General features: G+C 42.7%; 1 protein-coding gene across 7 annotated transcripts in view; it reads left to right on the top strand.

The window, feature by feature from the left end:
• LOC116330462 (unconventional myosin-IXAa-like) overlaps window positions 1-27,288 on the top strand; it is a 148,975-nt gene that overhangs the window by 108,613 nt on the left and 13,074 nt on the right. For 4 of the 7 annotated variants that reach the window (XM_039614969.1, XM_039614971.1, XM_039614972.1 and 1 more), the window contains 19 exons: window positions 7,661-7,782; window positions 10,286-10,427; window positions 11,847-12,042; window positions 13,272-13,391; window positions 16,258-16,333; window positions 16,410-16,553; window positions 17,477-17,516; window positions 17,612-17,734; window positions 17,878-17,958; window positions 18,049-18,159; window positions 18,391-18,513; window positions 18,629-18,778; window positions 20,111-20,412; window positions 21,544-22,737; window positions 23,398-23,482; window positions 23,678-23,881; window positions 25,869-25,966; window positions 26,057-26,160; window positions 27,041-27,264. In XM_039614969.1, coding sequence (XP_039470903.1) covers window positions 7,661-7,782; window positions 10,286-10,427; window positions 11,847-12,042; window positions 13,272-13,391; window positions 16,258-16,333; window positions 16,410-16,553; window positions 17,477-17,516; window positions 17,612-17,734; window positions 17,878-17,958; window positions 18,049-18,159; window positions 18,391-18,513; window positions 18,629-18,778; window positions 20,111-20,412; window positions 21,544-22,737; window positions 23,398-23,482; window positions 23,678-23,881; window positions 25,869-25,966; window positions 26,057-26,160; window positions 27,041-27,264 — 3,639 coding nt within the window. The remainder of the gene's footprint in view (window positions 1-7,660; window positions 7,783-10,285; window positions 10,428-11,846; window positions 12,043-13,271; window positions 13,392-16,257; window positions 16,334-16,409; window positions 16,554-17,476; window positions 17,517-17,611; window positions 17,735-17,877; window positions 17,959-18,048; window positions 18,160-18,390; window positions 18,514-18,628; window positions 18,779-20,110; window positions 20,413-21,543; window positions 22,738-23,397; window positions 23,483-23,677; window positions 23,882-25,868; window positions 25,967-26,056; window positions 26,161-27,040; window positions 27,265-27,288) is intronic. The other 3 variants (XM_039614970.1, XM_039614973.1, XM_039614974.1) reach the window with 3 other exon arrangements.

Consider the following 27,288-nt stretch of genomic DNA (forward strand, 5'->3'; position numbering starts at 1 on the left):
AAATAAAGGGCTGCCAGATCTCAACTGATTTGCGTTGGTTTGAATAAAATTGCGAGCCTTACTTGGATGTGATACGGAGAGAAAGCTCTTCACATCTACTTTGTTTTGAGTCTTTGACTGCTGACCTCAGGTCAGCTGGCACTCACCTTTAGAAGGTAACTAAACACTAATCATGACCCTGTAGGTGTCGTGGGGTGTTTGATGTAAAGTTTTATTTGTGAGGTTCAGATTACCTGGTCAATCCCAGAGGATTAAGACTCTGCCTTTCTGAGAGTTTTCTAAGATTTCTGGGAATAATAGATTATCGTTGTGCAGTTTGAACACTTCCATGGTCAAGCTTTCCTCAGTGCTGCCGTTACAAACTATGAGAGCTCAATTTTGCTGAGTATTAACAATAGTATCAAGTGAAATGGAGCTGCGATTGAAATAAAACAGATCATATTGTCTTCATCCAACTACTTCCAGCTAACTGCAGCTCTTTACTCTTCTTTTTCACTTTAATTTGCCAGTATTTTTGAAGATGTGATCTTTTTCTTTTCTTTTTTTTTTTTACTATTAAGGTTGATTTGATTTCTATTCAACCTTTAACTTTCAAAGACTGGAACCCTTTGTGGATTCTGGGCGTGCTTGGGTTGTAGGCCATTAATTGAGCTGTAATAAAGACCTACTGTTTGCTCATTTTTAAGAAGGATCGTGTGTCTAGAAAAGATGTAACCTGTTTTCTGAATGCGAGCAAAATGCATGCTTTCTGTCAGCTCATACGCCTCATTTTTGAAAGGCGGTTTTAGCTCTCCATCAAGGGGATTTTCCTCCGCTCTTCCCTCTGGGCTACAATCCGCTCTAGCCAACCAGCTGGTCTTATCAGTGCTGCGTGTTTATCTTTGGAACAGGAGCCAAAGCTAATAGCGCTGCACCAACCTTAGCCCTCAGCTGGATCGAGGAGGGTGTGAGTGTCTAGTGTTTACACTCAACATGCCAGTTGGTGCTTGATTTCTTTTCTGTACAAGGACCGTATATCAAAGTGAGAAAACATATATGATGGCCACCGCCTAAGGCAAACACAGTATCATGTTTACCTTGGGAGATATCACACTGACTCCGAACTGAAATAAAAAACATGTGGACAGGTTTATCGTCATCTGACAGAGAATTCTGCAGCTTACTTTTTCCTCAGACAAAGCAACGAGGTATTTCTCTGAATTAATAGGATCCTTAGGAACGGGCCAATTTTACCAAAACAATCTCTTTATTGTATTAACGGTCATACTCATTAATTCATTTTTATGGGGCGGCTGTGACTCAGGAGTTAGAGCAAAACGCTGGAGTCCAAATTATATGATAGTTAAAACAAATCTTTTGGACCACCTATAATGAAACCATGAAAACACACATAAAAAAATCGGGATGGATATTTATACTGATATGGACTGGGTAAGGAAAGGATATCACAATGAAAAATATCAGCCTACAAAGGACATAATTCAAATGTCGGGACATGCTCCTAACGAGACGGCCTTGGTGTCCATGGGGTCCCATCTCCTCCCAGATCTGGACCAGGGGATCACTGAGCTCCTGAACGGTCTGAGGTGCAACCTGGCAGAAACATAATGTCCCACAGGTGTTCAATTGGATGTAGGTTAGGTGAGCATGAGGGCCAGTCAATGATATCAAGTGTTTCATCCTCCAGGAAAAAGCACAGGGTGCTTGTAGTGGATCTCCCAGTTCTGGTATTCAATAGCAAATGCCATTCGGCTCCATGGTGCCGGGCAGCAAGCACAGAGACATTCATACCAGTGACCTGCTGTAGGTGATTTTGTAGGGCTTATCCTGTTCCTTCTTTCACAAAGGAGCAGATACCAGTCCTGATGGCTTAAAGACCTCCCCTGTCCAGCTCTTCTAGAGTAACTACCTGACTGGAATCTCCTCCATGCCCTTGAGACTGTGCTGGGAAACACAGCAAACGTTTTGGCAATAAGCATATATTGATGTGCCATCCTGGAGCAGTTGGACTACCTGTGCAACCTTTGTAGTGTCCATTTATGGCTTCATGCTGCCAGTAATGACACTAACTGGAGACAAATGCAAAACTTTAACTGAGGACCCACCAACCTTACAACATTAATGGACAAGTCTTTGAATTTTCTTTGACATTTCACGGTCTCCGGTCTCTGCTAGTTTTCTCCTTTCTGGATGCCCCTTTTTTCCCCACGCACACACTCCAGCTCATCTTTTTTTTCCCGCATCTCTGCCAGTTTTGATGTCTCTTTCTCCTCACCCTTTTAAAACCACGAGAACTTGCTCCATCTCCAATTATTGCACCACTGTTCCTCCTGTCCGCTCAATAAAAACACTCTGCTGTCATAATAAGAGAGACAGGAGCTTAGGGAGTTAGAAATATAAAGACGGAGGGAGTGGAGAGATAGCAGGAGCAATCGAGAATCACACACACACACACACACACACACACACACCCTCCCTCACCTCTACACCAGGGCTTTCAGCCAAACACAATCCGGGTTGCTTGAATGCTGCACTGAGTTACGCAGGAGAGAACAGACACATGGTTCACTAATCGATGGAAGGATGACCACAAATCCTGACCAACCTCATCGACCGCAACAGAACTCCCGGCTCACTTTCGACTCAGCGGGAGGTTTTAGGGCTTTTATTGCTTGCAGATTGGATTTTAGGGGTCCGATATCAGTTACATCTCTCTCTGTTTACAGTGGTTTGGTTTTGCCAAATTTATTTCATCATGCTTTGTGGAGGATCTGAATCCTCTATTGTACTGGGGAAATCTTATCAGCCTTATATTTCAGAGACAAAGACAGAAAGATGGCCCTCAACAGATTCTGAGTTAAACTTGGTATGAGTTTAAATCAGAACTAAGCACCCATCAACAGAAAAGGTAGTAGAAGTACTTTTTTCAGTGCCCCAAAAATGATTAAAATTAAGATAATTTTGATAATGCTTTTTAATAGCTGCCCAAATAACAGGCATCACAAAGATAGCTTAGAGTTTTTGTGGAGAAACTCTGTGAACAAATCTGCACAGTCACAAACAAACAAGCAGGCAAGTGACCTTGATCTTCTCCCCCCCCATGTCAAAGGGAGAGCCCGGACACCCTTTGCAAGATGTTTGTTTCCTCCACTTCTGTCCCAGATGTCATTCTTTTGGTCACTACCAAGACTTTGTCAGCACAGGTAAGGGTAGGAGTAGTAGATGAGGGAGTAAATGAACATCTTCATGCTCAGGCCTCTCGTCTCTCCTCCGTGTACCACACAATCTGCTTGTCTCACTCTTTTTTTTCTCCCCTCACTTGTGAACAAGAACTGTGAGAAACTTGAAGTCCTCCTATTGGGGCGGTGACTCCTTCTTGACCCAGTGTGGGCTCTCCATCCTTTTCCCCACTGAGAACTGTGGCCTCAGACTTGCTAATTCTCATTCCAGCTGCTTCACACTCAGCTGCAAATCCTGAGACCAATGGTCCAGGCAAAGGAATCTTTCTTCTTTTAGCCATTTCTCTTCTTCCTCGGTTATATTTTCTCCAAGCAAACCCACCATCTGCTTCCTGTTTACACTAGCACCTGTGCCCACTGAACGGTATTTTTAAACAGACGTGTTAGTAAAGGTAGAAATCATTTTGGAAATGCTCCAATGAGCAGGGATCACTTCCACTTTAAAAACTCCTTTAAAATAAAAACATATCAGACTGGATACAGCTTTAGTCCGTCTCCTCTGTTAGCATTTTTTCATCTGAGCTCTCCTTTCTGCCAGCTCAACTAGAACGAGACCTTGATTGGCATTTATTTGCTACTCTCAATTACTGTGTTAACAGGACTTCCATGAATAGGGTCTTGCATATAAAAATTAGAGGGTCGCTCTGCAGTGCATAAAAAAATCTCCTAAAGCAGCTGTTTCTAAGTTGTTGGATCTGGTTTGCTGTTTGGTTGAATCATGACTGAAAGACCTTCTGTACATTCTTCACATACTGAGTCACCACTTTGTAGTCCTCTGTCTGCTGGGTCGGGCTGTTTACGTTAATGTGCCTATGTAATAAAATGGCTGATTAGTGCTCGCGTGTGTGTGTGTGTGCTTATCTCATTATCAGAGTGTCTGTATCTAATTGCCTCTCTCTCTCTGACTTAGTGTGCATGTGCACAAACTCTCACAGACACAACAAACGCAGCCAGATGAACCGTGTCAGCCAGCGGTGCCGGCGCTCGTCCTTGATGAGATTTAAACAAAAAGAGATTTAAACTTCTTTACGGCTCTGTTTTCATTTTGCTTGATGCGGTGCGACCTCGGAAGAAAAGCAAAACACGCCACATGTTCTAAATGCCTCATCAGTGATTCAGCAGCCTAAAACAAGGAGAGGGCAGACGTGTCGCATATGTGAAACTATGTTACAGCTCCGCTTTGAATTTTTGACCCCTGTTCGGTTTTACGAATGGCCAGCATATGTTCCACAATATTTTCCTCTTTCTTCATTATGCAAATTTGCTCTCTAATAGAGCCATATGAGGGGTGCAAACATGTAAATGTAAAGACTGAACTACACTATGACACCTAAAATTTACAGTACTCAAACTGGTATGCCAAGCACACATAAACCCTGAACTGGTTCCCATACAGTCACATTTACAATTGGGTTTATTTTAGGATTAGTCATTAATCATTATGCACATTCCTGTGTTACTGCTTGTTTTTGAATGGACTTATTGCCAGGGTACAAATTAGAGATGGCACGATACCACTTTTTTATGTCCGATACCGATACCGATATCATAAATTTGGATATCTGCCGATACCGATATGAATCCGATATTGTGTTTTTTATTCAATAAAACTGTTTTTTTAATATCTTGCTGCATTTTGTATAAGTTCATACTCAAGTTTAAATGAACAACAACACTAAAGCTATTCTGTTATACCTGTGTGTAAAAAATACACTGCACCCAAAATATTTCATAGTTCAGCAACACTGATCAATCTAATAAACCTTACCTAACTTAAAACCTAACTTAAACCTACTCCATCCTCCCTATTCTGGTATTTTAAAGAGTACTTAGCAGAAATATTAAGCAACCTAACTAATAGGGTTGCAAACTCCCAGCAAAAAAAAAAAAAAAAAATAGGAACCACCCACCCTCCACCTCATGATGCTTAATCGATGTAATCAACTTTAATTTGATGCAGGGTGAAAAAAATGCACAGAAACAAATTATTTTTCAAGAATAATTAAATAGATTCAACATCTTTCTTCAACAGAATTGCAGAATTCACAGACGGTACCTTCCCAAAGGAAAAAGTACTATAGCTTACTAGGGTATATAGACTTAACAGTTACTATATACAGTAATGGACTTCTATACATTTTACATCAGATTAAAACTTTGGGTGTAAGATTCAGATAATTATTTATTAAAAGCTACATATTTTAAATGAGAATAAGAAAGAAAAGTATGTCTTTGTACCCCCTTTTCCCTGTTCATTCCCTATCGGCCCCCCTGGCTGCACTTTGCTAGATCCGCCCCTGCACAGTTACCAGCTGTCAGCTACGTAGAAAAGGATCCTGGTGTAGAAAGTAATATTAAATAAATTCTAACAACAGCTTATCAAGCTTAAAGGTGCTGCTGTTGTTCAGCCGCTGGTTTCCTCTTTCTGGTGCAAAGTGGGCCAAAAACAAAGAAGAGAGACTGACTCGAGACAGAAAAGCCAATCAGCTGATCATTGATCAGTTTCACGATTGAAGTAGCAGCAGGAAGGTGAGGGAGAGGCATTCACTCCATATATCGGTTGTTAAGCTTAACATGGGAACGCTTTACAAACATTCAGAGATGAACTTACACACTTACTTTACTTCTCTCTGGGATAACTTCCTCGGAGATGAAATGCTGGCTACAAATACACACAGCCTCTCTATCACATGAGGCATACTGCTCCGACATGAGCCGAGTTACGCCGTGTTGCAAGTTTTGTGAGATGCTTTTTTTGATACTTAATGGATCGGATTACATTTTTTATTTTTCGCCGATATCCGATCCAGTAATTTAGGTCAGTATCGGACCGATACCGATACGTAATATCGGATCGGTCCATCTCTAGTACAAACACACCCAACTTTTTGCTGGGAGACAGAAGATGGAGTGTGGTGAGGAACTTTCACTTGTTGAGTACTTTGTAGGTTCAAGTAAACCCTTTTGAGCATTAGACATGGTAAGAAAGCTTTAGAAAGTCTTTGAATCCATCCATTTTCTTCCATGTATCCAATTCAGGGTCAAGTCCAGCTGCCATGGGGATATCTGACCGAGTACATAATGGACAGGTCACCTGTCTGTCGTGTGACGAAATGTTTCTCCCACTAAAAACGCTACGTCCAATCAACTTACCCATGGTTGGGGCCCAGTCTAGAATTGGTTCAAAGCAAAAATTTGGTAGGCAAAAAGATGTGACTGCTCACTGCTGTAAGAAAGCAGTTACTGGCTGATGTGATTGGCTCCAACTTCTGCTAGCGACGAGGTGTAATAGTATGTTCTCAAAAGGCAGCTAGGAAGAAGTGGCTCAGCACCAGGACCCACACTATGTCCGCGCAAAAGAGGTGTAAGGGTAGCGATATAAGTGCTCATTTTTCATGAGCTCACACACGCCCACTAGAGGTCGCTAAAACTCGTATTTAAAGCTCATACAAACAACCAATCCAGTAATTTTCAGTGATTAGCAGATTTCTGAGGACTTGTTTGCAGTGTAGCCCGTGTCATCGAACATGAAGGCTCTAATCGTAGCACAGTTATCAGTGCATTGTTCTTACTGTCTTTGGATATTGGCTGCTTGTTTAATGCTGTCCAGCGGATTAATCTGATACTCCCACCCTCTTTTCTTATGCTTTTTTTTCCAGCTAGGCTTTCTGCTTTGGTGGTGTTTGCCATTAAACGTTTTGCTGAGTGTGCATCCACTTTTCCAGCAGCCTAACTGAAAGACACTCTCTAACATGTGTGGTTTTGGAGCAGGAACTGTTTACATGACTTTCTCAAATATACCTCAACAGTAGCTTTCTTAGTAGAGCGGAACGTTAACCTCGTCCCGCCCCGATCAACTTTTCATGCTTTCCGCCTCCAGCTGGCAGAGGCTCGCCGGTTTCTTTCTTAGGGGTGTCAAGGGCACCAAGGTCATATCTTTCAGAGGCAGACAGATCTTGCCAAACGGCTTTTCCTCACAGTCAGCAAGCAGCCAGGTGTGTTCCTAGTGGTGACTCAGGTTTTTCAGTGGAATGAAATCATCACTTGAAGACTTCCTGATTGAGTTCTATGGAAAGCCAGCACAAGCGTGAGCATACTCTTTGGCCTGTACGAACCACGCTTATCAAAGTCAAGATCTCATGCAAAACAGAACATGTTTGGTTGCAGCGCTGGTAAACAGCTCTGCTATGTCTGTAAGATGCTTAACCTCTCATGTTGTAGTGCAGCTAAAGACTGATTGATAGCAATGCCTGTGGGAAAATATGAAAGCATTTCAGAAGAACAGTATATGCAAGAAATCCTGTCAGAGTTTAGCTACATAGCAGTCAAAAACATTAACACATGGGTTTGTTGTCTCGCTTCATTTGTGTTTCGCAAAGTTACTGACCATCCTTCTCCTGTCTGTTTGTTCTTGCTTGCAGGAAGAGTACAGGGCAGAGGGCATCACCTGGCACAACATCGACTACATCGACAACAGCGGGTGCATCAACCTAATCAGCAAGAAACCCACAGCTCTGTTCCACCTGTTGGACGAGGAGTGCAAGTACGGCACCTGTTGATTAGCATGGATCATGTTTGTTTACTAGATAATCATTAAAACTGTCAGTCGAACCATTTTCTGCGTGATATTGCACAACTGCTGGTTTCCTCCATGTGTTATAAGGGAAACGGTGTATTTTATCAAGTATGGGAGGGAGCATGGGTTTTCAGGGAGGCTTCAGGTGACCCTTCCTTAGGCCATGTCCACACTAATACGTTTTCGTTTGAAAACGCAACGTTTTCTCTCCGTTTTGGACTCCCATCCACACTGAGACAGGAAAACGCAGTGTTTTGAAAAAGCTCTCCAAAGCGAATACATTTGAAAAGGCCGTTTTCGCGTTGCAGTGTGGACAGCGAACCCGGAGACGTTTTGAAAACGATGACACATTTTAGTCATGTGATGCAGTCATGTGACCAATTAAACTAAGATAGCGGAGGGCATTATACAGCAGTTGTTTTGTTTATGCTCAATTTTGACAGCCCTGTTAAAGATTAATATCAGTCTGTACATGCTCCAGATAGATTTTCTTCAAATTCTTTAATTCTCAATCTCTTTTGCAACTTTCTACTTTTGTGTTACTCGCAGCAACAACTCCACCTCATTGTTAGTCCATTTAAAAAACTCGGTGCTTTTCCTCAACATTTTGCCGCGACGTTTCAAAGAGCCGGAAAGTAAATAAGCGGCAGACAGAAATATGGCAGGTCAAATCTTCTTGTGTTTCACGCATGCGCAGGACTGGAACGTGTTTTTGGCCATTTCAATGTGGACGCACAACTCTGTGAAAACGACTGAAAACGATAGTGTGGACGCGGAGCGTTTTCAGACGAAAACGCCGTTTTCAAATTTATCCGGGCTGGTGTGGACGTAGCCTTAGTTATACTGCAATAGACCCTCGGCTGCTGGGGGCTTCCCATGATGCACTGAGTGTTTCTACTTCACTCACCTGCTTTGCTCTCTTTGTCTTTATACACCAACTCTGCTTTTAATCATTGGTTATCATTAATCCGTGTGTCTTTTGTCCTGTCTCCCTCCCCTCACACTTAACCAGTTGCATTAGATGGTTTCTTCCTGTTTCTTTTCCTGTTAAAAGGGAGTTTTTCCTTCCCACTGTCGCCAAGTGCTTACTCAAAGGGGTTGTCTGATTATTTGGATCACCTCTATTCTTTGTTGAGTCTTTACAATATAAGTAATTACTGTTGCATAAATAAAACTTGTGGCACCAAACACGAGGAGAGGATATAAATACATCTGATTATTGGTGAAACCAGTTGAAGAACAGAGCATTGATAGGTCTTTTATTGCTTGCAGATTGGTTCTTGCTTTTAAACTTTGTCCCCTTGCAGTGTGCTTCATCAATGATGGTCACGCTACACGGAAATTACTTTCGTGCATCTGTTAAACTGAAGAGACAGATTGCTCCCTCTGCAGGCTTTTCATTCATTAGCCTGATCGATACCAACACTGGGACTCCTACCAGGGTTTAACCAAAGATATACTGATTCCTCCCCCACTTTTACTGTAACAGGTTGAGCTTTTTCTCTGCCTTTCCTATGGTGAAACATTGTACTGCGGGTCAGCTCTCTGTCTCGGCATCTTTCTTCTTCATAAATCAAATCAAATGCTCCCCCAGCCCCCTCGCATTAAAAAAACACACCAGGCGGTACATCTTTGGAGCCATATTTATCTATGTTAGCTGTCATCTTACCTGCCACTTAGCGTAGCTGCTTCATCTGGATGTAATAACGTCGGGAGTGGACCGAATGCCATGTATGTATTTGTTCATACAGCGTGTGTGCGTGTTGGGGTGTGGGGAAGCAGTTTTGAAGAATTAGGGTCAAAGGGGGATCTCTAAAGAAAAAAATGAGGGGGACAGGATCTCTCCCAGGGTTTGTGCTGCCGCAGGAAGGAGCATCATGCTAAATGATTATAGCAAAAGAAGGAAAGACTCTTGGAGATCTCATCACTCACAGCTAGTGCAGCCTTCAGGGCCTCTGGAGGGATGGATTATGTTACTGCAGAATCAGACGAGCGTGGGGGCTCATTTCGACTTTAACGGCATCAAACTTCAGGACCTCCACCTGGGTAGGCAGTGCGGTCTGGAGGTGCAGGGAGGAGAGGTGATATGAAACATGTCCAGGAATGTTGATCCAGCCAGCAGAGGTTAGTAGTTAATGGCTTAAACGTCCATAAAGCAGAGGTGAAAATACCAAAGAAGAATGTGCAAGCGGAGGCCTCGTAAGCACCCTTGTGGTTAAATTTAAGTCACTGGATTAAATATTTGACAGTGAGTTTTAATCTCTCAGGGTTAGAGGAATGGGATGAGCGCTTGAGAAGTGCAGGAAAGCAGATGTGGGGGAAAAATGTGGCAGGTGGTGGTAATGTTTGTAACTTGTTTTACATTTTCCTTAAATAATCAGGAAATAAAAAGTCTCTAAAAACCAAAGTGTGTCCTCTTTGGTCTTTAGAGACTTTGAATGCAAGCCTGATGAAGTCAATGTCTTTGCAGTTTCCCTCAAGCTTCCAATCAGACCTTGCTGGACAAGTTCAAGCGTCAGCATGAAGGAAACAGCTACATCGAGTTCCCCGCTGTCATGGAGCCTGCCTTCATCATCAGACACTACGCTGGGAAAGTCAAGTACGGAGTCAAGGTAAGACGAGTCTCTGCTGTCACGCAAAAGATCTGATCTGCTTTTTACAGTAGCGCGTCTCCACCGATGATCATTGTAGCCTCAGCGCTGTAGTTTCACCGTGTCCCCGACCCTGCACGTGTTGGTAGTTGCTTCTAATCTCAGGGCAGCCAACTGTAACAGTAATCCAAAGGATTTATAGTACTGTTTGCTCTGTTGCTGCCCTGGATTTACAGAACGGCCCCACCTGCTAATAGCTGCGAATGAACCCAAAATTAGGCATTAAACCGAGCACGCTGGCACAAACAGTTGCGTGAAAAAAAGAGAATTTTTTCCACTGATATCTGTTAATTTTGCTGCGGACTTCATGTTAAATAAAGTTTTAGGAAACATGTCTCCAGTGATAACATCAATTTATTGATGAAGCCGGGAACTACAGTTCAGAATCTGACATCCACTTTTCTACCTTTCGTTTGCATCGGATTTATATTTTGATAGTCTGAGCTGTCTCACTTCACTCGAGTCTTTATGGATCCTGAAATCCTGCCGCAGATCTGCTTGTTCCGTCGACCTATTTTTGCAGTTAGATCTAATTCTCTGCTCATTTCCCAGCTGCATTTTGATAAGAAGCACATGTGCTGGACTGGATCGAGCGTATTGTTGTTTGACTGTATAATATAAATCCATAACAGCTGGTTATCTCGGCTGTGGAAAAGTATCTTGTATTTGCTCAGAGCCAGTGAGTCGTTTGGTGCGAACCATGCAGCGAGAGCCGCAGACGTGAAATGTGCCTGACGTTGGCTCGGCAGCGAGCGCACAGCTGATTTGTTTCATATGGACAGAGAAGGGTTTATAGTTCAAGCTTTGTTATGATAGCACCACTTCAAGTTGGAATATTTCATTCCTTACAGACAGATGGGGCAGAGGGCGTGGGGCATGTGTTTCTCCACTCGTATGGATGTGTGAGAAGATTTTTCCTCACCTCCTGCTTAATGTGAAGCGAGAGGTGCATGACAACAAGCGTGAATTAAGTACATATTTGGAGGCTGTAAAACTGCTTCATTTTAATTATGGCTTTGAAGATTGAAGCAATATTTTGACATTTTGTATACTAATATGTGTTTGCATTCTCGCCAAGTCTTAGATGAAAATCAATGGCGCTATGCAAGCTATTTAACTCTATCCACATAACTGAGTCAAGAACAGAGGTGAAACATTTGCCCATAAATAGTTGCAAACTCTGCTGCCAACTGCCTTTCCACAGCTTTACAAACAAGAAATAAAATCACAGCCACAGCAATAACTAGGCCCCTTGTTTGTTGTAATACTTCAGCTCTATGCTTTCATGCTTTAGTCCTACAAAGGTTGCCTAACGTTCTTCTTTAAATGAAAGAAATAGGCTGTTACTCAGTTTTGAAAACACGTCTTTCCTTCATCCAGGACTTCAGGGAGAAGAACACTGACCACATGCGTCCCGACATTGTGGCCTTGCTCAAGAGCAGCAAGAACGCCTTCATCTGTGGCCTGATGGGAATCGACCCCGTGGCGACCTTTCGCTGGGCTGTGCTCCGCGCTTACTTCAGAGCTCATGTGGCGTTCAGGGAAGCTGGACGCAGACACACCCACAAAAAAACAGGTTCAGTATATGCAGTAAACTGGAGCAGCTTGAAAGTTCTGCCATAATAGACTGTATATAAAAGATAGCTGTTGAAACCACAATGTAACACTTATTAAAAAAAAACAACTTTTTTATGCCAAATGTGACCACACATGGGTGAGAGAGTAGACTGTTAAAGCTATTAGCTAACACTGGAAAGCTTGGTTTAGCAAGCTGCATCTGAAAACTTATGGGTGCAGTGTACAGACATGGAAACCTTCCAAATAACCTGAAAATAAAACACTATTTCATAGTCCACAACTGTTGGCCGGGCTGTGTGTACAAGTTAGATGTCAGGTAATTATGTTATTAAGGCTTGAACTAAAAGCACTTTCTCCCCCTATAGTTGTTACGAAAGACTAACGTAGCTGTAGGTGCTACAGATACTTCTACGGTGTTTTCTGTATTTTAATTTGATAGTTTATGGAACAGACCATTAATTTTCAGAAGAAATTATATTTACAGAAACTTTCTGGAGTTTGTCTCAGATTACTATTTGATAACATTTTTTTGTCTAAAATGAGGATAACAGTGACTAACTTTACATTCAAATATATTAAGTATACAGGTGTGTAGTATTGTTTGCCATAAGCTGAAGTGTGCATCGCAAATATTAACCAAGCTGACAGTAGGAGCTACAGAAAAATGATTGATTGTGAAGATGTGGACCTTTTTAAATATTTGTACATGGTTAGTTGGTGTATTTACCTTATCATAATAAACTTTCTGTCTTCAGTCGGGACTCAAGTAGCCAGGCTATGTAAAAAGTGCAGGAGGGTGTGCTCATGTTAAAGTTGAACAGGAGCCCGGGTACAAATTTCCATAACTGAAAATTTTGGCTTGCATTTTGTTCGTTGGAGGAAGTTTAGCAAGGTTGTCCATCTTTTATAGATTCTGTGAGGACAGATTCAGTTTTGTAGGTACCACTACAGTGGGCACCAGAGGAACTACGTCAAACCTTCAGTATTAAAAGTCAAAAATCGGCATCATAAGCATTTGACTCGTGGTTTTGAATGACAGTAGGTTGATGTGATGGAGTTGGTTCATTATTCCCAGCTTATCTACTCTCTGTGTAGATCTAACCTCTAAACTCCAAGGAGCTTAGTGACCTAATCCACTCACAATATAACCATTATTATGTTTAATATTCCAGATAGATGCTTGACTGGAATTTACTGTCATATTTTCTCTCCCTCTCTCTGGTTTAGGGAATGATGCAGCAGTTCCCTGTGCTGTTGTTAAAACTGTTGACAGCTTCAGTTTTCTTCACCACCCTGTTCACCAGCGGAGCCTCGAGATCCTTCAAAGATGCAAAGATGAGAAATACAGTAAGTAACCTGAGTTTCCTGCACACATTCACACTAATAGACGGTGGGAGGAAAGTTGGAGAGACTTGCGTGTAGCCTCAGTTCAGTCCCACACACAGGGATTTCACCATGGATGCGGTTTTGTGCTGCAAAAGGATTGTCATGGATTTTTGCAGTATTTTGTTCATACATGTTTCATGTTTTATGGATTATTAACCAAAAACTGAGACCCCTTAAAAAACTAACAAACTGATCTACAGCTAAAACAAAGAAAAGGGATGGAGGCAGCAGAGAAAGTGTCTGTATGTCTTTAATTTATTCAATATGCTTCTCTTTTAGAAGGCTTTTAAAATTGCTTTTACTTCAAAATAAAATAAAAATATTGATATTCTGTTATTCTGAAATATCAACATGTATTAGTTATTTATGTTTTTCTCTATTCCTCATCTTAATTATATTTTTTTTTTGTTTTTTTAAAGGTGGAATATGTGAAACACTTTAGCCTAGAAGTGGCAGTGTTACTTTTGTTTCTTAGTGTGGCGTTCTTTTGTTTCACTTGGGGTAGCTGTTCAGTTCTTTCATTGCCAATAATTGTTACATCATCAGTCAACAACCAACCTCCATGACTGACTTGAAAGGCAAACTAGGCTTGCTGCGGGTGTATGAGATGCTAGGCTAAAAGTGTAGCTTACACACATTTTTTTAGCACTTCTCTAGTCTAACTGACCGCTATAGGTGCTTAAAACTATAAATCTATAATGAACCATATGTTCATACAGCAGGTCAGTCTATACAACTAAAGCACTTTATATTCTTCATACCTACAACCAATTTAGAATCGCCAACTAGCCTACCATGCTAATCTTTGGACGCTAGTTTTTTAAATAGCAGAAAGTATTTAGGCAAGTCGACTAGTCTAAGAGAAAGAAAATCCCCCCAAAAACAATACATAAACAAATTATGTACTGAATGTCACTAAAAACTGTAGCACCTACAAATGCATTAGTTTGAGAGTCTGGCTAGTCTTAGCAGTGTTAGCAAGAGTTTTGTCCATGCTATCACCTACAGACTGGGATTTACACCAGTACCTACTATTGTGTCATGCAAGTACAAATGCTGGCAACAACATCAGCTGCCTGCATAGGCTGCCCAGTAGGCTTTGCATGGATTCAACGCAGATCAAGGCAGGTCACACATTACTGCTGGTTCCCAGGATCTGCAGTCATCTTGTTTTTGTTTCATTTATTGACTGCCTGCTTTTTATACAGACTGTATAAAGGTGAAATACAATCTCTGGGGAGCGCTGCTTCTTCTTTTCGTGTTAGTTCGAGGACAGACTGGATACTAGGATGAGTCAGTAGCTCCTTTTGAGCTATAAATTGGTATTATGGAAAGGTACAGCTGGTCCTAGCTGAATACTATCCCAACTTCAGTAGATATTGCTACAGCTATGTAGACATCTTTGACACAAAGCTATGTTTCTTGCATATATAATCTTGCATATTGCACCTTTCACGTTCGTATGATAAGTGTTATCCTTATAAATAATAAGGATTTCTGTGGGATTTCGCTTGTCCTCATATGTGGATTTGTTTTGTCAGATTTTAAAGATTGGTTTGCAGGGTCAAGATTTCAATACATTTGAAGCCAGAATAATAGGGACCCTCTGTAAAACTGAAAGGTCGGCACTTATTTGAGCGTGCAATATTTTTCGGTATTGATCATTTAAATTCAATTTGCTGAGAATATGAGAGGCATTCCTTTGAAAATTGCTATATTTCTTGAGGTTTAATGTGTTTTATCTTCACTTATGTAATAAATGGTACTATATCGGATTGTTATGATTCATATCTAAGTAGAGTTTGAAAGGTGATCCCAGTGAAAGAGGTTTTTAAATGGATTGATTCCTCGTGAGTTAAGAAGGCACGTAGCTCAGCCTAATGAAAGAAATGAATCCTGTGCTGTATAGATCATAATGGGTGGCTTGTGGTTTTGAGGCCCGGTAAACTGGTTCTGTTGCAGCCATTAATAAGAAATCAGGTATGTGGGTCACTCTGAGCTCTGGGCAGATTGACTCAGCCTAGGAGCAAAGCTCATAACCAAGAATTTTCCCACGCATGAGTGATCGGACAAATGAATCAGGTCTCTGTAGACCCGAAGGGTTTAATGACACCCACGGATTTTCTGGCCATCCTTTATCACTTCTTTCAGCACTGATAATCACGTTTGTGTGCCTGAGTGTGTTTTTGCATACTTCGAGTGTGTTTATTCATGTCATGTATCCTCATGTTGTAAAGCAGCACTTTGCAGAAGTGGGATTTAGCAGCTTTCCAGCACTGCAACTCATTTCAAAGGAAATTCCCAAGAGAATTTCTCAAGTCTTTATTTTTTCCTGTAAAAGAGAAAGTCTGCCGCACCTCCACATCAGTAAGCCTGTGAAAACGATCATATACTGTAATGTATATATTTTGCTTTGAAAGAGCTTTGTTAAGATAATATCTGTAATCCCCAAATTACGGGTAATCTGGGCAATTTTATTTTGCACCTGCTGTTTAGGGCAGCCAATCAGAAGAAGGCTGACTTAATCTGAGTCAAGCTAAAATAGCTTGTTTCAGATAGCAAAGCCGCTCTAAGTCCAAGTAGAACAGAGATGCTGCCCTGAAGATAGTGGTTTGTCATGTATAAAGAAGAAGTGTGTTAGAGAAGTGAATGGGAAGAACGGTAGAGAGTTGGAGTTAGGGGATTAGTGGAGACCCTTAAGTGCTGGATCTTAATGCTGTGGCTTCAAACAGGGGGTGAGTGAGATGTAGGTGTTGATAAACCCTGTGACCTTTGACTCCTTTTTGTATTTCCTTTCCTTTTCCTCTCTTCACCACTTCCTATCCAGGTATAACCAGGAAGAATCCCCGCACCCCCTTGTCAGATCTTCAAGGCACCAACGCCCTCAATGAGAAGGCCAGCTGGTAAGTACGAGGTTGTATTATTAGTATGAAATAAAATGCCTCTGTGCTGATCTTTACTCTTCCTCCCTCCCTGTAGGGATGGCTACAGCGTTGGATGTAATGGTCGCACCTCCAGGTCGGGTCGCCTCTCTTCAATGGGAAGCCCCGCGCTGGAAGAAGATGGGATTTTCCTCAACTCAAACAACAGCAAGCTCCTAGAGAGAGCTCAGGGAATTCTAATGTGAGTGACATATCACAAAGTCACAGTAGTCTTTTTTTTGTTTGTTTGTTTGTTTTTGACAGTTCTCAATCCAGTATATCACGCTGAGCGCTCGAAGCGCTTTTACCCTGCAAGCATGCTTTCAGCCATGCACACGCAATCATACAGTGCTTTGTTCTGTGCACTTCAATCTCTTTTATCTATCACCCACACACTCACACAATACATCAGGAGCAATTTAAAACCATTGACCTTCCAATTAGTAGACAATCCACCCTACTTCCTGAGCCTCGCCCGCCCCTGTTGGTCTAATATTAGTAGTAATACGCTTTAAAGGGAACCTATCCTGCTCATTTCCTGCTAACTATTTTTATTCTTGGACTCTACTAAAGTAGCTTTGCATCCGTCACAGTTTCAAAAACTCCTTGGTTATCTTACACTCTAACTTGGTGCTGTTCATCCGCTGTCTGAATCTTCTGATTGGCTTCCCCAGTTTTAAACGGGAGGCTTAAACAGCAGATGTGTCAGGCTTCTGGTGATGACAGCCAGATCTTCGTGCCCATTTGAGGGCTATCTGCAGTCATTAACATCATACAGAGCCAAGGAAGGAAATAGCTGTCTAAAAGCAGGCGTTTTGAGCAGACTATGACTCACAGGGATTATCCACACACACGAACTTCATGAATCAAAACTTTGGCATGTTTAATATAATGTCACTGTAACAGTATAGAGTATAGCCGGCAAAAAATAAAGACAAGCATAATAGGCCGTCTTTAAAGCAATGGTTTTTAAGGCGCTTTCCCCCAGCATACTGTAAGGCCTGTAAGGCTGGATTGTAAGAAGGGATAAGAGAGCGTATCAGCACTAATACAGAGGAAATAAAAGATGTTAATAGCTGTTGATTCTGCTGATAATATCTGCTAATTATAATTTCTCATCTTCAGGAGAAACAAAAACTGCAAAACTAAACCAACTCTTCCCAAGGTAAGACCCTAACCTGACACTACGCAAAACTTAGTAGGTGTTCATTCACTGCAGTGATACACAGGTTTGTAAATGATCTGGCTTTTTGTGCGCAGCACTTGCTGGACATTAAGTCTCTGCGCTACCTGAGCAGCGTGACGCTCCACGACCGCATTACCAAGTCTCTGCTTCATCTGCACAAGAAGAAGAAGCCTCCCAGCATCAGCGCTCAGTTCCAGGTCAGTGTCGCTTTCTCCCTCTGCTGGAGCACTCAAAGAACTACAACAACATCAGTGACACAGCAGACGGCAGCACAAGCACGTGCAGCAGCATCAGTAACAACAAAGCGCAAAAGTGTGATCTTTTCAATTTGTGTGTGCAGGCGTCGCTCAATAAACTGATGGAGACTCTGGATCAGTCGGAGCCGTACTTTGTCAAGTGCATTCGCTCCAACGCTGAGAAGGTGATCACTCCTGCAGAATAGCCTCCATTCCTCTTAGTGACCGACTGCTGGATTGTGTTTAAGCGCTCCTTTGTTTTCTGTCCTACTTAGCTGCCGCTGCGCTTCAACGACAGTCTGGTGCTCAGACAGCTGAGGTACACAGGTATGCTGGAAACCGTCCGGATCAGACAATCGGGATACAGCAGCAAGTACACCTTTCAGGTAATCCCCTGCTAACGCAACTGCGCTGCAGATCCACAGCCAAAGCCATGTTATCACTAAGATGTTTTACCTTATTGAGAAAATAACATTTCTCATGATGTTTAGATTTCCTTATTTGTATTTAAACATAACCAGAACTCTGTCTTCATATAACAAAACACGCTTTTTAATGTTCTATTCTCGTCATAAAATGAATCACCAGAAAATGAACACACAAAAATCCTTTTTTAGGACTTTGTGCATCACTTCCATGTGCTGCTGCCTCGGGGCACCAGCCCCACAAAGTCGGGTGTCAGGGAGTTCTTCAGACGGATCCACCTGCCCCCTGCTGGGTACCAAGTGGGCAGCACCATGGTACGAATTCTGGAAATTATAAATGGCCTGTCCTTCTCTCTATATATTTTTTTAAAATGTCCCATGCAGTGAACTTCAGCAACTTCACTTAACCTAATGTTTCTGTACGATGCAGGTGTTCCTGCGCGAGGCCGAGCGCCAGCGTCTTCAGACCCTCCTGCACCAGGAGGTCCTGCGGAGAATCGTCATGCTGCAGCGCCGCTTCAGGGCAGTTCTGGAGAGGAAGCACTTTGTCAACATGAGACGAGCTGCGTGCACCATTCAGGTGAGACGCTGTGATGGGATGGGCCTAAGAAGTGGTCCAATTCTATAGCTTTGTTCCTCTGTTCTCCTTATTGCTCGAAGGGCATCACTAATCCCTCTCAGAGCACTTTAGGAGGAGCTTCCATTAAGGCTTCTCAGTCTGGGACTGTTTAAGCATTAAGTGATTAATAGCTGTGCAACTCTTTATATTTAAGTGTCATGGTTCTTAAAAAATAGTCTCTCCTTTTGAGATGATAAGCACTTGTGTCCTCACAGGAGAGCTCTGACCTTTAATGATGCTGTGTTGGGATATAAAGTATGATATTTGTCTTCTTGGTCTTTAACTAGCAAAGTCTCTAACACAAAATCCATGTTAATGCGATTGCATCCATATACCAGATAATGCTCCAGTGGATGTCATGTGTCATGTGTCCTGGGTCAGGCACCGCCTTTGCCTGAGTGTATTCAGCTTTCATTTGTCTTGTTATAAATCCGGAGCAGTGTGTTTTCATCTAAAAGGGCAAAGTCACTTGCTATTTAGCTTACTTTGGTGAGCAAGATCGATCTAGTGGAAGCAAAAGCCATGAAAGCTTTTGATAGGTTTTTGGTGATTTGGTGCTATATGAATAAAATTGAATGAAATTAAGTATAAAGCTACTGTATTAAAGGATGACTGAATTTGTTGCATTTTTAATGAGTTATAAGAAAGAAAGAACAAGTGTGCTACAGAGTAAATACTGTGGAAAAAACAATGCAGCACTAAGTGGTAGAGAGAGGATGAAAGACAACAAATTCGCTTCTTCTGTTTTTTCTGGAAGAGTCCTTGGAGAGAAGCTGTCCAAATGCTCATCAGACTGAAAGAAAACACACCAGGTCATTCCAGAGCAGGATCCATCCACGCACAGATAACTTTTACGAGAGAATATCAGAGCATCGAAATATAAACTGTCACATATGGGATTTTTATTCTGTCCTTGTTGGTTGCATTTCTGCATGGGCCTTCCAAGATTACAGTTCAAGTTTTGGAGTTGGGTTTAATCAAAATAACGCGAGGTGTCCTCTGCTTTTCTGAATTTTCTGAATCAAACATTCCTGCGGTGTCAGTCATACTGCATCATATTGCTTTGACATGCTGAATGAATAACAGGCGTCAAATTTCATACATCTCCTCCCTAATCTGTGTCAGTATAGCCTCACAGAAATGCACATATTTTTAGGTGGTCCCAAAGGGGGATAAACATCTTTTTCTTTTAAAAAAATATTCAAAGCTTAGCTCAACATATTCAAGGATCCTCAGCCAGACTTTTTTTCCTTACATCTGTTTTGTCTCACCGTGCTTTTCTTTCTCTTTCAGCAATGGTGGCGTTTCTGTCTCTTCAGGCAGTCCACCATTGACCTGCGCATTGAGGAGGGAGCGGCGGTGTGTCTGCAGGCGGCTTGGAGGGGTTACAGAGAGAGGAGGAAGTTCCTGTACTGGCGGGATTCAGCGATCGTCATACAGAGGAGCTGGAAAAACTGCTGCCATCGGAGGGCTCTGGCAGCTACTACAATTCAGACAGCCTGGAAAGGATCCAGGGAGAGGAGGCGTTACCACAGAACGCACGCAGCGGTGATACAGTTACAGGCGAGGAGCAGAGGATACCTCGCTCGACTCAGGTGAGTGAAGGAGTTGAGCTTGTAGGTAGTTTGAATCAACTGATTAGTGTCTTTTAAATACAGCGTGTTTGTTTGTATGGTGGGGCTGATGCACTGACGCATTAACATTGTTGCATTTAAACAAAATGCAGCCAATGAGATTTACACAGGACTTCTAACCAGAGCTAATTTGGAGACCTTATTGCTGGTTTAAAAAAACAAAACAGTGTTGAACTCGAACACACTTCAAACAGGAGTCCACAATCCAAAGGGACACCTGCTCTATCTGTCTTATATCTGTATGCACATCACAGTTGCATCTGCTGCCACCAAGTGGTGTTTTATGTGATAATGTGTAGAAACCTAAAACACTGTGGCACAGTGGGCGTTTATCAATGCCCAAGTACGCGAGTACGTACTCGCGTTCTCGGTGAGTACGTACTCGCCGAGAACGCACAGGAATACGTACCGGCCGAGAAACTTGAGCACGGACTCGCGATATGTACAATTGGAACACCTGCGTGCGTGATGATGTCACAGGTCGGAGTTTTTACTGCCCGCCCCTCTTAATTTAACTGTGAGTAACATGTTATGAAGCTTAACTGTAATCACAGCCAAACCGGTTTACTCAGGAACAAATAAAACACTGAAATAAACCAAACATTAACATTTAGAAGTGATCTAAGTGACTTATATATCATTTTTAACCTCAGTAGTGAAACCTCTATTAATAAAAATAGTGTACATGTACATACGTGTACATACCTTAATAAAAACAAGCAGGTGAGATGTTAGAACGCTTTTATTTCTATTCTAGTGGACACTCAATACTATAGTCCGCTGTTGAGTTTTGGACGAAATGCATTCTGGGATATATAGCTGTCCCAAGTCCACACCGATGCATGCTCGATAAAACGGGCGGATCGAGAACACATCCGGGACTTTTTCGCGTTCTCGGCTTGATGCGTACTTCGAATTGGAACAGTACTTGGTCGCCGACTGATGATGTATCACGAGTACACGAGAACGCAAGTACGCACAAGTACGCATATTGATAAACGCCCAGTGTTTAGTTTTCAGCACAGGAAGTAAAATCATGGTGGTGCCTATGTGGATAATAGGCTTCTGTTTTCTCACTATTACTGTCTCCAGGTTTAGAGACTTCAAGGAGCAGCACGAGAGACTTGGTGAACAAACAAGTCTGTCAGCAACGATGGAAGCAGAAAGAAGAGAGCCTGCCTCGTCCGGACTGGAGAGTTATGGCCAGGACATCTCTGCAGAGCTCTCCGAAGACTCTAAGTCTGTTTCAGAGATGGAAAAAGAAGACGACTTGGAGCGAAGCAGGAGCACAGACGAGAGCAGCCATAAGAACCGGTCGAAACGAGAGAGCAGACGAATGAGAGAGCTGGAGCAGGCGCAGTTCAGCTTGGAGCTTCTCAAAGTCCGAAGTACCAGCGTCGGGGGTTCGCTGCCAGAAGACCTGGTCCCAAACAGCAGCAGCAGCTCTCAACAGGATGAGCCTCACAGACATTCACCCCAAGGGTCCCCGGCTAGTCATGGAAGTTTTGAAGTTCTCAGTGTGGAAGACATGGAAACTGAAGGCTCTGGAGGATATAGTTCTCAGCTCAGTGTACTTCAGGAACAGCCCCAGACGCTGGATATTCAACTTCAGCAGGGGCTGAGAGATTCCAACTATAATGAAAAGCCTGTGACTGAGTTGCCAAACAAAGTTGAGGCCCCGAGGGCAACTTTTTATATTGCTTCTGACCAAAGTCCAGCTCATGAACCAAAATCTGAAAGCCCCAGCAAATCTTACAGAGAAAGAAGGGAGTCCACGTCTCGAAGGCCTGTAGTGGTGTTGATCAGTATGCAGAAAGAGAGTCCTTTGGAAGAGGGAGAGCTGCTGGCAGCCCAAACTCTAGAAAGAGCTTCTCAAACAGGAGCACCCGATGCCCAAATGACCCCTATTGCAGGCCTTGAGATAGCATCAGACAGGGAGCAGCCTCACGGCGTTTCCACCCAAGCCAAGAGAGATGTATTTGGGGTCGATAAGTCTTCAAAGGCTCCCTTCACTCGTGGAGAGAGTCAGGAAGGTCCGGGGATTTGTTCCGCAGAGATGGACATCAAAATAGCCCTGAAGCCCACATCCAGCGTTCCTGCCGTACTCCCCACTCAGCAGGAGAGGAAGATGACCAGGTCAGCAAAGGAAGCCCCCAGCCCGGTCCTGGACACCAAACCTCCAAAGGCCCAGAAGAAGAGCTCCGCCCAGACTGTGATTGTGAACATGGTGGAGAAACCCTCTAGTACTGTGTTCTCCCCACCCAGGCGCAAGCTGCCGTTCTCCAAGTAAGTAAACTGTGCTTTCGTGTTTGTGTAGCAGGGCCGAGGCGTATATTTGCCTCTCCAGAGTACACTGAAGCTATTTAAATGGAACGCCATGAACACACCTGCAGTGCCTCTTCTGTTTCGATTTAATGGAAGAAAACTCCTCAAAGCAAACTGTTTACCTCGTGGTCTATTCCATGGAGGGTGTGGAGGGGTCTATATCTGCTGGAAGGGAGAATCTGTTGGAGTTAGCCAGGACAAGCAGGAGGCATGCAGAGTGAATAGTTCCAGTGGATATTTGCACAGTTGTGTTAAGCTAGGTCTTCATATGGTGTCAGTAGAACAACCTGGGCCAGATAGGTGCATAGTTTCATGCCTGGAGCTGGTGAACATAACCCTTAAATATTGTGATGGCCATGAAAATGGCCACTTTGGCCAAAAGGCTAAATTCTTAAAGAAGATGCCAAAAAGTCAACTCACTTAATCCGAGTCATTTTATTTTGAAAGTGCAACAGGAACAGCTGAGAGCCTGCAGTGCCGTTTAAAGGCTAATGATTCATTTCCCCAAATCTGTATCACCAGTTTTCCTTCATTACAAAAAAAAGTCGACTTCATTAGCGCTTTTTAAAGAGACCAGGTAACTCAAAGTAGAACCTTTTAAACTGTGGTGATTTGGTGCAGGTCCGATAAGGATTTGGTGAACCAGGAACGATCTCTCGCCATGTTCAGAGATGATTCCAAGTCTGCTGGATCCAGAAGCAGAGAGGTAGGAGCTTCCACGCTTCACTTTAATTTCATTTGCACATCGTAATTATTGTTATCCTTACTCATTCAGTTGAGACTCAAGATTTAGATTGTTATTTACTTTGAGTCAAGTTTAAGACATAAAACAAGTAAATACAAGCACGCCAACAAACACACACATACACACAGCTGATATATTCTTATGGTTGCCTGGAAGCAGGTGGGCCGCCCCGGCCCCAAAAAGAAAGCCCGAATGTCCCGGACGCGCTCCGACTTCCTGACTCGCTGTAACTCAGAGGGGGCGACCCAGTCGGATGACGACGATGAATACTACATCCCCGCCCACTCCTGCACGCTGCCCCCCTCCCTGTCTCCCCCACACTCCCACCCCGACGCTGACTGTCACAGTGACTCCGAGATGGTAAAATACCGGGTCTGCGGCGGTCACCTGACCTCCGTGCGAGTAACCTGTCCACTTCGGTCCCCCTCTCTACCTTCTTCTCATGTGCATCTGGCCACACGACAGGGGGACGAGCCTTTTAACACTGCTAACCCCACTTTCAGTTTTTCAACGCTGTCGGACCAAACTCATGTTTCTCTGCTAATTATGGCAGCGCTGTTTGTTTTTTTTCCTCAGCGCTGATAAAGGTCACTTGGTGCCGTGAATGGCCTTGCACACTGCTTTGGTGGCTGCTAGTTTGAAACTAAGTCCAAGCTTCTAGACCACACTACCTTTTTTCCCTTCGCTCTCTCAGCTAGTTTAATTCAGTTCATATGTGCTTTGCAAAAATTTCATCATCCTTAAATTATTCAGACAGGTTCTAAATGCAACAGGGTGACTTCACTTGTATTGTTTCATTAGATACAAAATTTACAGATTTACAGAGTGAAGTGGAAAGTCATCAAGTTTTGAAAGCTCATAATTATTCTTAACCTGGACCTATTATGCTTTCCTATATTTCCTGGGATATATACTCATTGGTCATTAGTTACCTTGCCTTCTAAACTACCCTGGAGATTTTGATCCAAATTGACATGATAGTGTCACGCATAAATGTGCCGCATATTCATGATGCTAATATGCCGTCGTTCCACATTCCAGATGCGCTCCGTTGGATTGAGATCTGGTGACTGTGGAAGTCCTTTGAGTTCAGTGAATTCACTGTGATGTTAAAGAAAGGATTTCTGCTTTGTGACATGACGGGTGATGGAAGCACACTGTGGTTTTAACAAGCAGTTATTTGAGTCAGTGTGTAGCTCCAGCCCTGAATATGTAATGAAACATCGAAGGAAGCTCATATTAAACATGGCCACAGATCAAGTAATCCCTGCAAGCCTAAAGCCTGAGCTTCAGGCTGCTCTAAACCCTTCAACCCTTCATATCATTTCTAATATGGTCAGCTCAGCACAGAAACCACACCCACCTGCCATTTAAACCTTTTGTCTGTGAGGGTCAGCCAATCAGAAGAGAGACGTGTAGGTCTTAAAGGGAGCGGAACTAAAACAGACAAAGGCTGAACTAATGACCTACAGCAAGGCCCCTATATAAGATAAATAAAGATTATTATGAACCGTGTGTCATGCAAAACTAGTCTAATAGAGGGCAAGACTACAGAATGGAGCTTGGCTAGGGAAAACGGTATGTGTAACAGTGTGGAGCTAAAACTGAGCATAACAGGTTCACAATAATAAAAGATGTCAAAAACAGCTCAGTGGTATCTGTGAATGAAAATTCAACATGATAGGTGAAGCCTAGGCTAGCTAAGCCTCAGCTTATCTACCTGTGGTTGTCCCCCTCACTATGTTAAATTACAAATCCTCTCAGACCAAACTGCTCACAGTTTTGCATCTGTCATGAAGGAAAAATAAAATGCTAAAACTCAGAATGAGTTTATTTAGATATTATTCTTTTACAGCACTGAACACAGACTGTCCCAGCGCAAACTCTTCTTTGACTCGTGGGATGTGGTCAAAGATGTTGTCCTCTCATATTCTGACCTCCCAAACCTGACCCGTCCTTGAAACAAAACATCTCGTATTGCACTGCACGGCACTGCTCCTGCATGCTGGAGTCAATAAAAGCTCGACCAGAGTAACTTCTCACTAACGATGAGATTTTCCTACACAGTCTAACACATATGACTTCTGTTTGCCTATCACACACTCTCATTATCAGGCCTGTGCATGTTTATGGTGCCGATTTTTTCAGTTTCTTCATATTAAGTTAATGCGATCATTTATTTATTCGAAGAAGTATTTTAGTAGTTGTAGTTTTGGAAATAAACTCTGCTAAAACTATAAAAATCTGTAGAATTTTTAATCAAAACATGTCACAGTCGTGTCAGCTGACAGATTCTAAATATGTTTTGTGGTCTTTCTTACTCACTGTATCTTTCTCTTCTCTCCAGTCGTCTCACAAAGACCAGAAGAAAATCCATAAGACCATGTCATCAGGGGACTTGGGCAAGATGGAGATCCTCAGGAAAACCTCCAGTCAAGATGGAAGGTAGATCTCCCTCAACTTTCTCTTGTCACATCTTACTTTTTATGCTCGATATTTAAGTTTTTATTATTTTGTTTTGTTTTGTTTTTTCAGCAGGATGAGAGGGAGGATGCGATTCTGGAGTAAAACGAAACACAGTGAGAAAAAACTGTCAAGGGAGAAGCAGGCCAGCATGAGTGAAGTTGGAGAAACACATGGTAAAAATAAAAGCCATTCAGCATGCCACATACAGCCTCTGAGCAGATTTATAAGCACGCACACGCTAGATGTGATCACAATTATCTCTGAACTGTAAATAAAAATGAAATACGTTACCTGATTAGCTCTGGACAGCCTTAGCATTGCTGCTGTTTCTAGAGCGCTTTCTGGATCTTCCTCTTGCTTTGTGATTTCTTCATGGACTTTGTGGATATGCAGAGAACAGCAGGTCTAATATGAAGGATCATTGCTGGTGATGAGAGAGCTGTGTCTCAGCAGTTCAAGAGTTTCAAAGCTTAAAGGCAGAGCAACCAGGAGCACACTCGTTTTTAATCGGTTACAATCACAATAACAAAAGTCACCTCAAGGTGCTTTCTGTCGTAAGATAAAGAACCAACAATAATACAGAGAAAACCCCAACAATCAGATGGCACTGTGAGCAAGCACTTGGCGACAGTGGGAAGGAAAAACTTCCTTTTAACAGGAAGAAACCTCTGGCTGAACCAGGCTCGGGGAGGGGCGGTCATCTGCCATCTGATGAGAGAAGACTGCAGAGAGAGATGGGCCTCTGGCACAGATCATCAGGCACAAGTGCAACGAGACTGAACAGGACCGATCTATAAATAGCAGCTGTGTTAAATGTTGAAAAAGTCGCACCTGTGCAGTACACACAAATACAAGTGAATAAAAACAGGATCAGAGCTGCAAGCATGAATTTGTTCTGGCAGTAAATTTTAGACATGATGTAATGAATCTGTGAAGAGTAGAATTGCACAGTATAGCATAAAGAATAGTGGTTTTTAATGGAAACCAAAACAAAAATATCCTGTATTTTATTCCTAGATGAACTAAGCGTAAACCTTTGGTGTCTTTGTGTAGCAGAAGTCCCGTCTCCTCCTCACAGTCCAGATTTGGAGGCGGCTTCATCTCGGGGGGTCAGGGACAGTAAGGAGAACAAGGAGCCGTCTCCCAAAATGAAGAGACGTCGCAGCGTGAAGATCAGCAGCATCGCTCTGGAACCCGCCCAGTGGCAGAATGATGCGCTGCACATCCTCACCTCGGCCCACGACTATCGCAGCATGAACGACTTCCTCATGAAGAAGGTGAGAGGGCAAAGGCCGCACACG

This window comes from Oreochromis aureus, linkage group 7 (assembly GCF_013358895.1).
Source record: "Oreochromis aureus strain Israel breed Guangdong linkage group 7, ZZ_aureus, whole genome shotgun sequence".
Classification (NCBI taxonomy): Eukaryota; Metazoa; Chordata; class Actinopteri; order Cichliformes; family Cichlidae; genus Oreochromis; species Oreochromis aureus.